The 13,583-nt window shown below is 45.8% G+C and overlaps 1 protein-coding gene across 1 annotated transcript in view; it reads right to left on the bottom strand.

Moving 5' to 3' along the window:
• Nucleotides 1-4,456: 4,456 nt before the first annotated feature.
• LOC125484348 (lysosome membrane protein 2-like) overlaps nucleotides 4,457-13,583 on the bottom strand; it is a 28,772-nt gene continuing 19,645 nt past the window's right edge. The window contains exons 4-5 of the mRNA XM_048602558.1: nucleotides 12,256-12,456; nucleotides 4,457-4,552 (exon numbers count right to left, since the gene is read on the bottom strand). Of these exons, the coding sequence (XP_048458515.1) occupies nucleotides 4,457-4,552; nucleotides 12,256-12,456 (297 nt within the window). The remainder of the gene's footprint in view (nucleotides 4,553-12,255; nucleotides 12,457-13,583) is intronic.

Below are 13,583 nucleotides of genomic sequence, written 5' to 3'. Positions count from 1 at the left end.
GGAATGTTACAGTACAGAAGGAGGCCATTTGGCCCATTGTGCCTGCACTTGCTCTCTATAAGAACATCTTCCCTGTGGAATCCACAGGTGACCCTGCCATCACCACACTGTCAGGCAACACATTCTAGATCCTAACTACACACTCTTAGAAAAAAGAAATAAAATGTTTTCTCATCTCACCTTTGGTCTTTCTGCCGATCATCTTTTACTAGTGTTGACTGGTTCCCAATGTTTCTGCCATGGGAACTGTTTCTCCTTAACTACACTGGCTCCGTCTGTACTGATTTTGGACTCCTTTATACAAAGGTATGAATTAGGAGCAGGAGTAGGCCTCTTGGTCCCTTAAGTATGTTTTGCCATTCAACACTCCGACATTCCCACATAACCCTGATAACATTTCAACTCTTTGTTTACCACGAATCTATCTCACATCTGCCACAGAAAAATTAAAAGACTCTACGTTCACCACCTTTTCAAGAAGAGAGTTCCAAAGATCCTAAGACGATCCTTTTCCTTAACTCAATGTCAAACGGTTGCTCCCTTATTTTTAAACAGTGATACAAGGTTCTAGATCCTCCCACAGGATGAAACATGTCCACCCCTCAATGTCTCATATGTTTTGACCAAATTGCCTTTTACTCTTCCAAACTCCAGTAGATACAAGCCCGGCAGTGCAGGATAAAATAACTCCATAGAGGCTGGTATCCTGTCATCAAGCCACCCTTTATGTGCATGTGTATAGTACTTGACACTGATCCAGCTCCATCAAAGCCAGCTCTCAGAGTGAACAGGATGTCTGACACTCCGTTCTTATCTGTCAGACAGGGCTCCCTGATTGGATCAGATTAACAGCCCCAATCAGGGAACTCATATTCTATGAGGTCCAGCTCACTGACCTCGTTCCCATCATGACACAGGGGAAAGTCAATGATCCTCTGCACTGCCCAAGGATAAGTGCCACAATCTTCCCTGTGCTACTACACGTTCACAGGGCCATCCATACTTCACTGCTGCCACTGTACGGTCTTCTCCCTGCAGGAAAACTTGACACGTAATCAGGCCGAGACAGTACTGCCCTCCTTTCAAGCAAAGGGTCTCAAACCGGCTAGAAGAGAGGGAGACCACTCATGAAGGGAATGGTGAGTCCTTACAGTGACCAACTAAGCCAGCCCGCCTCATTTTGCTGTGCAGTTCTCACGTTAATACCAGGGCAAACACATTCTTAACCCCTTCGCGAGCCTCTAACAAACAACCACTGTCACATCTCTATAGCTGGAAGAGGAAGAAATAGCCAACTCACCTGCATCCCCCACCCACCAACCTGCCACCCACCCCCCAACTCCCGCTCCACCTGCTGGCACTTGGAGGGCTGTCAGAGAAGCAGGAGCCTGCTCAGGGTCTCCTCCAGCAGGAGAGGACCCTGTGGGTTCGGCCATTTAGTAACATCATCAAAACGCAGTTTGTCAGAGACAGTCAGGAGGTAGATGGAAGCTGGCAGCAGCCCACCCGCTTAATGTACAAGCCTCTGTGGAGCTGTTTCAGTGGCGACAAGAGAAAAATAAATATGCTCCTGAAGAAATTCGCTGCACTCCATTGCTGTGGCTGTTGCTGCTCAGAATCGAGGCTAAAGCGAGATGGGAACCAGGGACCCACGTACCTAGGGAGGCTGAGAGAGAGAGTGAGAGGCTGCACACAGGAGGCCCAGCAAGTTCCTCTCAGGACACTCCATACTCTCCCTCCCTCCAGCCTGCCATAATCCCACAGCCTGTGGAAACTCAAGCAGAGGATGGTGAGCCTGTTCGGGGCAGGAGACTGGCAGCGGGCACCAGGGGGTGACCACCCAAGTTCCAGACCATCAGGACCACTCGGAGAGTGGGCTTCCTCCAGCCCAGCTGCACTTTGGCATAGTGGGAGGGCAAAGGAAGAAAATAACTTATCGAGGGTCCATACGGGTGAAAAATCATTGTAAATAACATTTTACTTTTGTAAATGCATGCTCATTGTTGAAATGTGTGCTGCAGTGTTGGACTTGGTGAAGTCTCAATTGTCAGAAATCACACGACACCAGGTTATAGTCCAGCAGGTTTATTTGAAACCACAAGCAAATTAACCTGCTGGTCTATAGCCTGGTGTTGTGTGATTTCTGGCCTTGCCCACCCCAGTCCAACAGTGGCACCTCCACATCAACTTTCAATCGTGTGAGGGATGAGCTCCCTCTTCAGATGTCTCAAGGAAGAAAAAGGTCAACGTGGTCAAGCTCATCTCTCACAAACAGCCACTTCCTTGACCTCAGACATCAGGGATCACTGAAGCAGCACGTTCAGAGCTGTAACCAAGGTGTTGCTTGTACAATGTGGACAAAACTGAGGCTACGAGCAGCTAGGGTCTGGCCTACCCAACATTATTCTACATTTACACCCACCTTGTGAGCGATTCTATGTATCAGCTTTTCAAAGGAGCACACCAGCTCACACATCACAGTGTGCAGAGAAACGCTGCCTCTTGCACAGTCAACGCTGGATTCTCAAACATTTCAGGGCAACCTACATGTGCTCTGAGAGATTGCCTGATTACATTTGCTTGGCTGAGAGAGCAAGGAGGCAATTAGTGCCCAAATTGTAATGCTTATGATTGCTTAATGTCTTAATTCTTAATGTACATCCTTGGATAATGATCCTTCATAATGATTGAAATGGAAATTGAAGCCAGGATTACTAAATCAGTGGAGGCACAATTATAGCAAATGCCCCTAGTAGGGCCTCAAATTCCAAACAGTTTCCTGTGCCTCTTATGAAAAGGACGGTAACGAATGCACTTTTCTACATGGTATCAGCCATTTTACACAGTTACTGCACAGCTAACTTTTGATGCTATGTGCTTCAATGTGAGTGGCTTGCAGGCTCTATCTGTAACTCATGAATATTCCCCCACCCTCACATTCCCTTTTGTGTCCAAGTGCCCCCCAATGACCTTTCAGCCTCGCTCCATTTCCATTGAATCCTCTTATGTCACTGTCAATGGCCCTCCCTTTACTCCCAGAGCACGTTGCTTTGGAAATTCCCATCTCCTTGTTGGTCTTGCATTCTCCCCATGTGGAGGTCAGAGTTACCTGTTTGAAGCCTCCCTTTCCAGAGTTCCCAGTCCTCTCTTCTTCACTATGAGGTCACAACCTAACATTTCCAATTGCCCTCTATCCCTGTCACTGTGCCTCCAACAGCCCAGGATAATGAGGCCCATTCCCAGACTTGGCGTTCTCAGTTTTCCCCAGCACTCCATGACTTTGCACTGTGAAGCCCCCGAACATTTTTGACCAAACCCTGACCACTGACCATGACTCAGCCCCTGGACTGACTGGACAGGAAAAGCCCCAGCTGACTGTAGCCTAGCTTCCAGACCACCTCTGAGTGTCTCCCCTCCTACCCCCTTCCTGGATGCCTCGACCAAGCGGTTGCCTAACTAAATGTGAATCCCCCAGGAAAACGCAACAGAGTTTGATCTCCAGATTCCCCATGTGGCAACTGCATCATTCACCCCTGGTTAAATACCAGTTCAGTCAGGGTAAGGCCCTTAATTAGGTTTTAATCCAAATCTTGCTGACAAAATAGTGGGGAGTCCACCCCTCATCCTCCGGCCCGATTAAATACTGGACGCTTTGCCTTCAAAAGGGGCAGCACGGTGGCTCAGTGGTTAGCACTGCTGCCTAACAGCGTCAGGGTCCTGGGTTTGATTCTAGCCTCAGATGACTTTCTGTGTCTGCATGGGTTTCCTCCAGATACTCCAGTTTCCTCTCACAGTCCAAAGATGTGCAGGTTAGGTGGGTTAGCCATGGGCAATGCAGGTTTGCAGCGGTCGGTCTGACCGTGATGCTCTTTGAAGGGTCAGTGTGGACTTAATGGGCTGAATGGCTTGCTTCCAACTGTAAGGATTCTATGAGCTGACCTCAGTAGAGACCACTCAATTCCTGCCCTCCCTCTCTCTTTCAGATTTGTTTTTATTTTAAATTTCCACATGCTGTCGTATCCCAGTTTTATATTGGATCACCTGCCAATTTGCTTCAATACTCTTTATGGGATCTTGCTGTGCTCAAGCTAGCTGCCATCATCACTATAGTGACAGCAGAGAGACCTCACAGAAAGTACTTCGCAAACACTGTGGGATGTTCCAAAGTAGTTCACAAAGACAGCTCACTGCCGCCCTCTCTGGGACAATTAGGGATGAGCAATCAACGGCAAGGCACCCAGACCCTGAAATCAAACAGAATAACCACAAGGCTACAAGAAGGTGTTCTCATTTGCATTGTGCCAATAGCAGGACGATACCTAAAGACAAAAAAGCAGTATGACTCCATAGTTAGTCCTTCAGAAACTTAATTCACCAAGACAAATTCACACGTGCTTTATTCGTACAGAGTTAAGATATGATTATAGTTCTAACAATTGCAGCAAGGTGAAGTTACTTACTCCTGTCCATTCCACATCATTACTTCAGTGAATTTCATATAGTCATCTTTGCCAGTATTGAATAAATATTCTCCATCGTCTGTCCCATTAATCTGGAAATGGATTAAATACTCTTACAGAAAGTGCCTTCTTTAGCTGAAGATAATCATTTATAACTCCTCCGCGAACTGTCTACACATATGTGCATTTATGTATGATACAAAATTTAACAAGTGGAAACTCTGTACAGAGCAATAAATGTACCTACTTTTAAATGTTCTTGGCAAAGGCTGGCACCACTAAAGTTGTGGTTACTTTTCAACTTTAGTTATCCCGAGGCTATTAAAGTCATCCATTTAGTGTTGGGCTGGGGTAGTATGAAGGCTCACGTGGATTTGTGTGAGTAAATGTCTCTAAAGAACATTAGTGAACTGGATGGGCATCAACAGTAACGTCTACAGGTCAGTTTTGGCTACATATGCCAGTACTTAACTTGACAAATGATTTGATCTGCTGTCACACTGACTAATCGTAGAATCATTAGAATGCTCACAGTGTGGAAACAGGCTATTCGGCCCAATGCATCCACACTGACCCTCCAAAGAGCATCCCACCCAGACCCATCCCCCACCCTATCCCTGTAACCCTGCTTTTACCATGGCTAACCCACGTAGCCTGCACACCCCTGAACATTGTGGGTAATTTAGCATGGCCAATCCACCTAACTTGCACATCTTTGGACTGACTGGGCTTTCAATACTGGGTAATGTTGGAAGGCCTCAGGCATGACCATAAGCTGATAGTCATAAGCTGATCAGTGTTATCTGATACGAGATTGTGTGCCTTGTGTAAAGAGGCACTACATTCAGTCAAAATTCACTTAAGGGAGAAGGAAGAAAGGTGGCTCAGTGGTTAGCACTGTTGCCTCAGCACCAGGGACCTGAGTTTGATTCCACCCTCAGGTAATGCTCTGTGTGGAGATTGCACATTCTCCCTGTGTCTGTGTGAGTTTCTTCTGGTTTCTTCCCACTGTGCAAGTTAGGTGGATTGGCCATACTAAATGGATTAGCCATGGGAAATGCAGGGTTACAGAGATAAGATGGGGGGAGGTGGTCAGTCTGAGTGGGATATTCGTCAGAGGGTCAGTGTGGACACTATGGGCCAAATGGCCTTGCTTTTCGACACCGTAGAGATGCTATGATTCTATCCATTTTAGTTCTCATCAACACCATGTCACAGAAGATGCCTGACATATTATGGTTTTCTATACAAAAAGCCAATTATTTTTAGGAACTTGCTGTCCTTTCAAGATATTCATGGCCATTTTATTTTCTGATAAAATATCATACTTCTAGATCCGGAGGAGCCCTCATGGCAAAACCTGTGGTGTAGAAGGTAAGCAGAAGGAGGTAGAAAAATCACAACATTGACATTTGGCTTGTAGAGATTTGCCCTGCAATCTGCAACAGCAGCTTTGTAAAATGCTCACAGCCTGTCTGATTGACTTGATGTACAAAACCTATGTGCGTCTTAATATTGTTGATGTGCAGGACATTTGTCTCTGAGCTTGACCAATCAAAGCCAATTATCTTCAACAATTATAACACAATAATTTCATAGGTAGCTGGCCAGAAACTAGCATCATGGACAGGCTAATGCTTCTGAAGTGTTCATGACATTTCTGTCTGGACACTAAGGGTGCAGACATGTAAAATTACACTTACACTAACATCTAGAGACCCTATGACAATGAATCCAAACTTTTTTTGCCTATTTCATTACTTGGCATGGTCTAAGATAAACTGATGTTATGGTGTTATGCCAAACACTGAATTTCATACATTGGGAAAAAAATGGAATTGGATTAAATAGTAGCCTAGTTGTTGTATCAATCGATTGAGTATTGCTGAGAAAGAAGCCTCATCAGGACGAATGCAAGAATGCCAAAATACAACCAATTTCAACTATAGGAAAAAACAGTGCTAATTGTTTGCCAAAGGGAGATAGCAAGAATTGCCGATGCTGGAGCCAGAGACCACACATTGTGGAGCTGGAGGAACACATTAGGCCAGGCAGCATCAGAGAGCAGGAAAGTTGACGTTTCGGGTCGGGACCCTTCTTCAGAAATAGGGAGGGGGAAGGGAGCTGGGAAATAAATAGAGGGAGGACGGTGGGGCTGAGGAAAAAAGGAGAGATGGTGATAGGTAAGTGCAGGTAGGGAATGGTGGGAATCAGTCAGTGGGGTGGCTGGGGTGGAAAGGTGGGAGAGAAGAGACACTGTAGGGATTCTATGAAGTTCTATGAAGGTTGTGTCAGGTCAAGGAGGCAGGGATGAGAGGGAGGGTTGGATATGGGACGAGGCCGGTGGTGGGGGTTAGATTTTAAAACTGGTGAATTCCATGTTTAGGCCATCGGGCTGTAGGCTCCCAAGGTGGAATATGACATGCTGCTCCTCCAGTTTCTGGGTGGCGTTGTTGTGACACTGAAGGAGACCCAGGATGGACATGTCACCCAGGGAGTGGGAGGGGGATTAAAATGGTTTGCATGTGGTGTCATTGTGGCACTGGAGGAGGCCCATTTTAACTCCCCTTCCCACTCTTTAGGTGGCATGTCCATCCTGGGCCTCCTCCAGTGCCACAACGATGCCACCTGCAAATTGGAGGAGCAGCACCTCATATTCCGCCTTGGGAGCCTACAGCCTGATGGCATAAACATGGAATTCACCAGTTTTAAAACTTCCCTACCCCCGGCCTCACCCCGCATCCAAGCCACCCTCTCATCCCCACCTCCTTGACCTGACACAACCTGTCCATCTTCTCCCCCACCTATCAGCCCCTCCCACCTCACTGACCAGTTCCCACCACTGCCTACCTGCACTCACCTATCACCATCCCACCTACTTTCCTCAGCTCCACCCCTCCCCCCTCTATTTATTTCCCAGCTCCCTTCCCCCTCCTTATTTCTGAAGAAGGATCCCGACCCAAAATGTCAACTTTCCTGCTCCTCTGTTGATGCCTGGCCTGATTGTTTGCCAGGTTGGCTTTGATTCTGGGGCACATCATCCCTGCATGTGTTGTTCAAATTCTTAAATCTATTTCACCTAGTCCTTATGCCATTACAGTTCTTGCAGAATCACAGACTGGTTACAGAACATCAAGTCTGTCCTGGCCCTGTACAGGAGCAAGTTACCTAATGGTTGTTCTGCTGCCTTTTCTTGTAACCCCTCACAATCTTCCTTTTCAGATAATAGTTTGAGCAGCTTATGGGAGCCTTGATTGGACCTGCCTGTAATATGCACTGAAGCAGCACTTTCCAGATCCTAACCCCTGCCTTTGTGAAAGAGTTTCTCCTCACATCATTGCTTGTTTTGTCAACACCTTAAATCTGAGCCCTCTCCATCTCTGTCCTTACAGAATCATACAGCTGTACAGCATGGAAACAGACCCTTTGTTCCAATGTGTCCATGAAGGCCACATACCCTAAATTAATCTAGTCCCATTTGCCAGCAATTGGCCCATATCCCTCTAAACGCTTCCCATTCATATACCCATCCAGATGCCTTTTAAATGTTGTAATTTTACCAGCCTCCACCACTTCCTCTGGCAGCTTGTTCCACCCTCTGCATGAAAATGTTACCCCTTAGGTCCCTTTTAAATCCTTTCCCCCTCACCTTGAGTATTACTGAGAAAGAAACCTCATCAGGACAAATGAAAGAAACCCTCTAGTTTTGGACTCCCCACCCTGGGGAAAAGACCTTGGCTATCTGCCCTATCCATGCCCCTCATGATTTTATAAACCTCTATAAGGTCATCCCTCAGCCTCTGACACTCCAGGGAAAATAGTCCCAGCCTATTCAGCCTCTCCCTATAGCTCAAACCCTCCAACTCTGGCAACATCCTTGTAAATCTTTTCTGAACCCTTTCAAATTTAGCAAAATCTTTCCTATAGCAGGGAGATCGGAATCGTACACAGTATTCCAAATGTGGCCTAACCAATGTCCTGTACAGCCGTAATATAACCTCCCAAGTCATATACTCAATGCGCTGATCCTTTTTCACTATTGTGTCTACTTGGGACTCTACTTTCCAGGAAATATGGACCTGCACTCCAAGGTCTCTTTGTTCAGCAACACCCACCAGGATCTTACCATTAAGTGTATAAGTCCTGCCCTGATTTGCCTTTCCAAAATGCAGCATCTCACATATATATAAATTAACTCCATCTGACACTCCTCGGCCCATTGGCCCATCTGCTCAAGGTCCCGTTGTACACTGAGATAACTTTCTTCATTTTCCACTACACCTCCAATTTTAGTGTCATTTGCAAACTTACTAACTATGCCTCCTATATTTTTATCCTTCTTCCAATGGAAACAGTTTTTCCCATTTACAATGTTAAGGCCCCTCATGATTTTGAATAATTCAATCAAAACTCCTCCCTGTCTCTTCTTCTCTAGGGAGAACTGCCCCAATATCTCCAATCGATCTGAAGTTCTTCATCCCTGGAATTGTTTATGTGAATCTTACTTGCGCCATCACCCATGTCTTCCCTTCCTTCCTAAAGTTTGGCACCCAGAACTGGACATAATACACCAGCTGAAACAGTGCTCTATATGACTTTAAGGGTTTAAAGAAGGACCCGATTTGTGTGAAGGGTGAAGAAGTTCTACTTCCTCTCAATCTCCAGGTTAGTTAATAGTACAGGACTAAGGTGAGAGTAAGTTAGACTAGGTAAAACTATGTAAAGTTAAGGTAACTTAAACATGTTATGTCAAAGTATGGCAGGACAGCTCAGCCAAATGGAGTGTCCATCCTGTGGTCCTTCTTGTAGCCCATGTCACTGATTGCACAAGCCTGAGTTCCAGGTTTCAAAGCTACAGCATCGGCTGGAGTCATTGTTGTGCATTGGCCAGGCAGAGGACTATGTGTCTAGCAAATTCAGAAAGGTGTTTACACTACAGGTTAGGAGCAGGCAGGCACTTAGGGTATGGGTGACTGCCAGGCAGTCCAAGAAAGATAGTCAAGTAGTGCAGGAATCCCTAGAGATCCCGCTGGCTAATTAGTGTTCCATTCTATGTACTGTTGAGGTATTCCATTCTAGATACTATGGATTCTCGGAGGAGTGCAGCTGTGCAGGAGAGGATGATGAACAGTGGCAAGGTAGCGCTTTTTTTATTCACCTGTAAGATGTGAGCATCAGTGGGTGGGCCAGCATTTATTGCCTATCCCCAATTGCCCTTGAGAAGATGGTGAGTTGCGTTCTTGAACCGCTGCAATCCATGTGCTGCAGGTTCACCCACAATATTGTTAGAGAGGGAATTTCAGGATTTTGACCCAACAACACTGAAGGAACGGTGAAATATTTCCAAGACAGGATTGTGAGTGGCTTGGAGGGGCTTTAAGTTGAATGGAGAACTGATAATGATTGAGGATATCAATAAATTTATCAAACCCTGTGTGTTAGTCCAAATATATGGCATACTTCCCATTTGTCTGGATGAGTGCAACTCCAACAACACTTAAGAAGCTTGACACCATCCAGGACAAAGTAACCCGTTTGATTGGCACTACATCCACAAACATCCATTCCCTTCAACACCTTCGCTCAGTAGCAGCAGTGTGTATTATTTACAAGAGGCACTGCAGAAATTCACCAAAGATTCTCAGACAGCACCTTCCAAACCCAAGACCACTTCTATCTAGGAAGGTCAAGGCCAGCAGATACATGGGAACACCAGCCCCTGCAAGTTCCCCTCCAAGCCCCTCTACATCCTGACTTGGAAATATATCACTGTTCCTTCACTGTCGCTGGGTCATAATCCCAGAATTCCCTTCCATACAGCAAAGCGGGTGTAGCTACATCCCAAAGACTTCAATGGTTCAACAGTGCCCTTCAGAGTAATTAGAAATAAGTAATAAATGTCTGGCCAATGACATCCACATCCTGCAACCAAACACAAACGACATACTGCACTCTCAATTGTCCTATTGTCACAGTGTTGTTTAGAACCCTTGATCAGCCCATTTTAAATAGATTGCTGTTTCCTCCAGTGAAGGCTCAGTAAATTGGGTTGATATTCACTGGAGTGCAGAAGAATGAGAGGCGTACTGACTGAAATGTGCGTGTCTCTGGTCGGCCTGATATTGTTAGGTCTTCTGCTGGTCAGAGTATCTAAGACATTGCAGTACCCTCCCAGGATAAGGAGATGGGGAGGAATAGCTACACACAAAAGCTTCTGACTTTTGAAAGTGTCCACCTCATGGGGTTGGGAATGCTCCATCATTAAACGTTTTTAAGACTGAGACTGAAAGATTTTTGATCTCTTGGGGAACAAGTGATATGGGGATTAGGCAGAAAGCGGAGTTGAACCCAAAATATCAGTCCGGATTGTTATTCACTTTGAAGGAAGATGTGTTTTTCCAGAGCCGAAGCGTAGAGTTAAAGAAAAGGCACATGGAGCAGGCTCAAGGGGCCGAATGGCCTGCTGTTACTGTGATTGGTCTAGCTATAGCACAATGGTTCAAGAAGGTAGGTCACCATCACCTTCTCGAGGGGAATAGGGACAGGCAACAAATGATGGCCCAGCCAGTGACAACCATGTCTCATGAGTGAATAAAACAAAACTTCTGTTCGTCAGTTTCTTGTGAAACAGAATGATCAAACTGATTTGATTGGTAGCTCTCCATGGGACATTATTTAACCTGTTTATCCTAAACAACCTGTTCAGAGATGTTACTGCAAACCCCTGGAGCAGGTGGGACATGAACTTTGACTACGCCGTTCAAGGGTAGGGACACTATCACTGGGCCACAAGGTAGCATTCCTAAGTATGCCGAGAAAAATTCCAATCCAAAACTGCTAAAAATGACAACCAAATAATATCCAGTTAGTAAAAACCGAAAGAACCGCTGTAATTCAGAAAAAAAACAAAGTTGCTGGAAAAGCTCAGCAGGTCTGGCATCATCTGTGAAGGAAAAAACAAAGTTAACATTTTGGGTCCGGTGACCCGAAGGCTCTATCCCCACCTATCGTTTACTCCTTACCCCTCCCCCAACCCCACTCTATCTTCTGGTCACTGGACCCAAAACGTTAACTTTGTTTTTCCCTCCACAGATGCTGCGAGACCTGCTGAGCTTTTCCAGCAACTTTGTTTTCGTTCCTGATTTACAGCATCCGCAGTTGTTTTGGTTTTTATTAACTGGATATTGTTAGACACTAACAGTCCTCATTTGTAGCTATTCACCCTCCTAGCCAGATCATTATCCACTCTTTTGTCTATCCAACTGCTCTTCTCTCTCTTTGGGCTCGATCCCCACCTCTCACTTACTCTTCACCCCACCCCCAACCCCACCCTATTTCTGCTTAAAAAAACTGACATTTTCCTCGCTACCATCAGTTATGAGGAAAAGTCACTGGACCTGAAATGTTGACTCTGATTTCTCTCCGCAGATGCTGCCAGAACTGCTGAGCTTTTCCAGCAACTTTGTTAATATCCAGTCAATACCTGGTCACTTACCAACAAAACAGATGACATTTCAGGAACATCACTCTGCCTCAGAGGTTCAGGATTTTGACCATTCTGAACCAACGCGATTTATGAAATGGGGAGTGGAATGATGACTGATGAGCCCTGGTCAGCAGGATTGCTGCATGGCTATACATCAGGCATCATCGCTCCCCTCTCCACAATCCACAACCCACAGGAGGAGTGCCACAGGAGTTAACATTCATGAATTCTGGGAATGCTTGGCAGCAACGTTCTATTTAAATTCGCCAGGCTACGTCTGAAGTTGTTCAAAAAGCATTGACTACTCACTCCGTAGAAAAGTCCAAACTGGCTGCCTGGGAAAACACTCGGTAACACTTTATGACCGAACTTCAGCAGAGGATGCTCATAACCCCAAAGCCACTCCTCCACAGTCCGGCTCTGGAAGAGCGCATTCCTCTTCAAGGTAAATAACGCAGCCGCAAGGATTTTCTGGGTGATCCCACTGCGCTTCAGCATTTGCAACAGAGTCTGGCAAAGGAAATCAGGAGAGAGAAATGTTAGACTCGCAGGGGACGCAAGAGCTCTGGGCACTCGCTGGGTGTCAATTATCAATTTTTATAGAAAGTATCCTATCTGGATACAACACAATGTGGTATGGCAACTGCTCTTCCCAAGACTGCAAGAAAATACAAAGAGTTGTGAACATGGCCCAGTCCATCAAACAAACCAGCCTTCCATCCATTGACTCCATCTATACTTCCCGCTGCCTCAGGAAAGCAACCAATATCATCAAAGACCCCTCCCACCTCAGTTATACTCTCTTACAGCATTTTCTATCGGGCAGAAGATATAAAGGTTTGAATATCGTGTCCAATAATTTTAGGGCCTGAACACCCTCTTCAATGTCCTTTACCCACTCCCACATCATCACGCGACTTGCTTTCAGCACAGTTGACATTTTCATGTACTTATGGTCCCCATTAGCCGCTTATCATTCTCCCTCATTGTCATCCATCATTTTGTCTGCCTAATAATAATTCTCTCTCTTAAGACTCACCCACGCCCCATCCCCCTGTCTTCAGCATATGTACAACCTTTTCCTAGCTTTAAGCAGTTCTGAAGAAGGGTTACTGGACTCAAAACGTTAACTCTGCTTTCTCTCCTCAGATGCTGCCAGACCTGCTGAGTTTCTCCAGCTATTTCTGTTTTTGTTTCAGATCTCCAGCATCTGCAGTTCTTTTGTCTTATTTTATCCCAGTCTCCTTGCCTGAGGAAGGATGCACTAATCTGAAAGGGGATTGATTTCCTTTGCTAAGGAGTTGATGAGAGACAGAGTAACCTGGGTTTACCCTTCCTGCTATTTAGGAGAATGAGAGGTGATCGTGTTAGAAGACACAAGATTAGTACAGAGCTTGAGACAGTACAAGCTGGGAGGTTGTTCCCCTCTAGGAGGAGCGTCTAGAACATGGGGTCTTGGGTTTAGGAGAACAGGACGGCCAATCTTGACTGAGGAAAGAGTCACAGAGTCATACAGCATGGAAACAGACCCTTTGGTCCAACCAGCCCACAGCGTATATAATCCCAAACTAAACTAGTCCCACTTGCCTGCAGACAACAAGGTGCAGGCCAAGCAGCATCATAGGAGCAGAGATGCT

This window comes from Rhincodon typus, chromosome 11 (assembly GCF_021869965.1).
Source record: "Rhincodon typus isolate 14 chromosome 11, sRhiTyp1.1, whole genome shotgun sequence".
In the NCBI taxonomy this organism is placed as follows: Eukaryota; Metazoa; Chordata; class Chondrichthyes; order Orectolobiformes; family Rhincodontidae; genus Rhincodon; species Rhincodon typus.
Note: the sequence above shows the minus strand (reverse complement) of the source record. Positions and strands in the feature narration are given on the sequence as shown.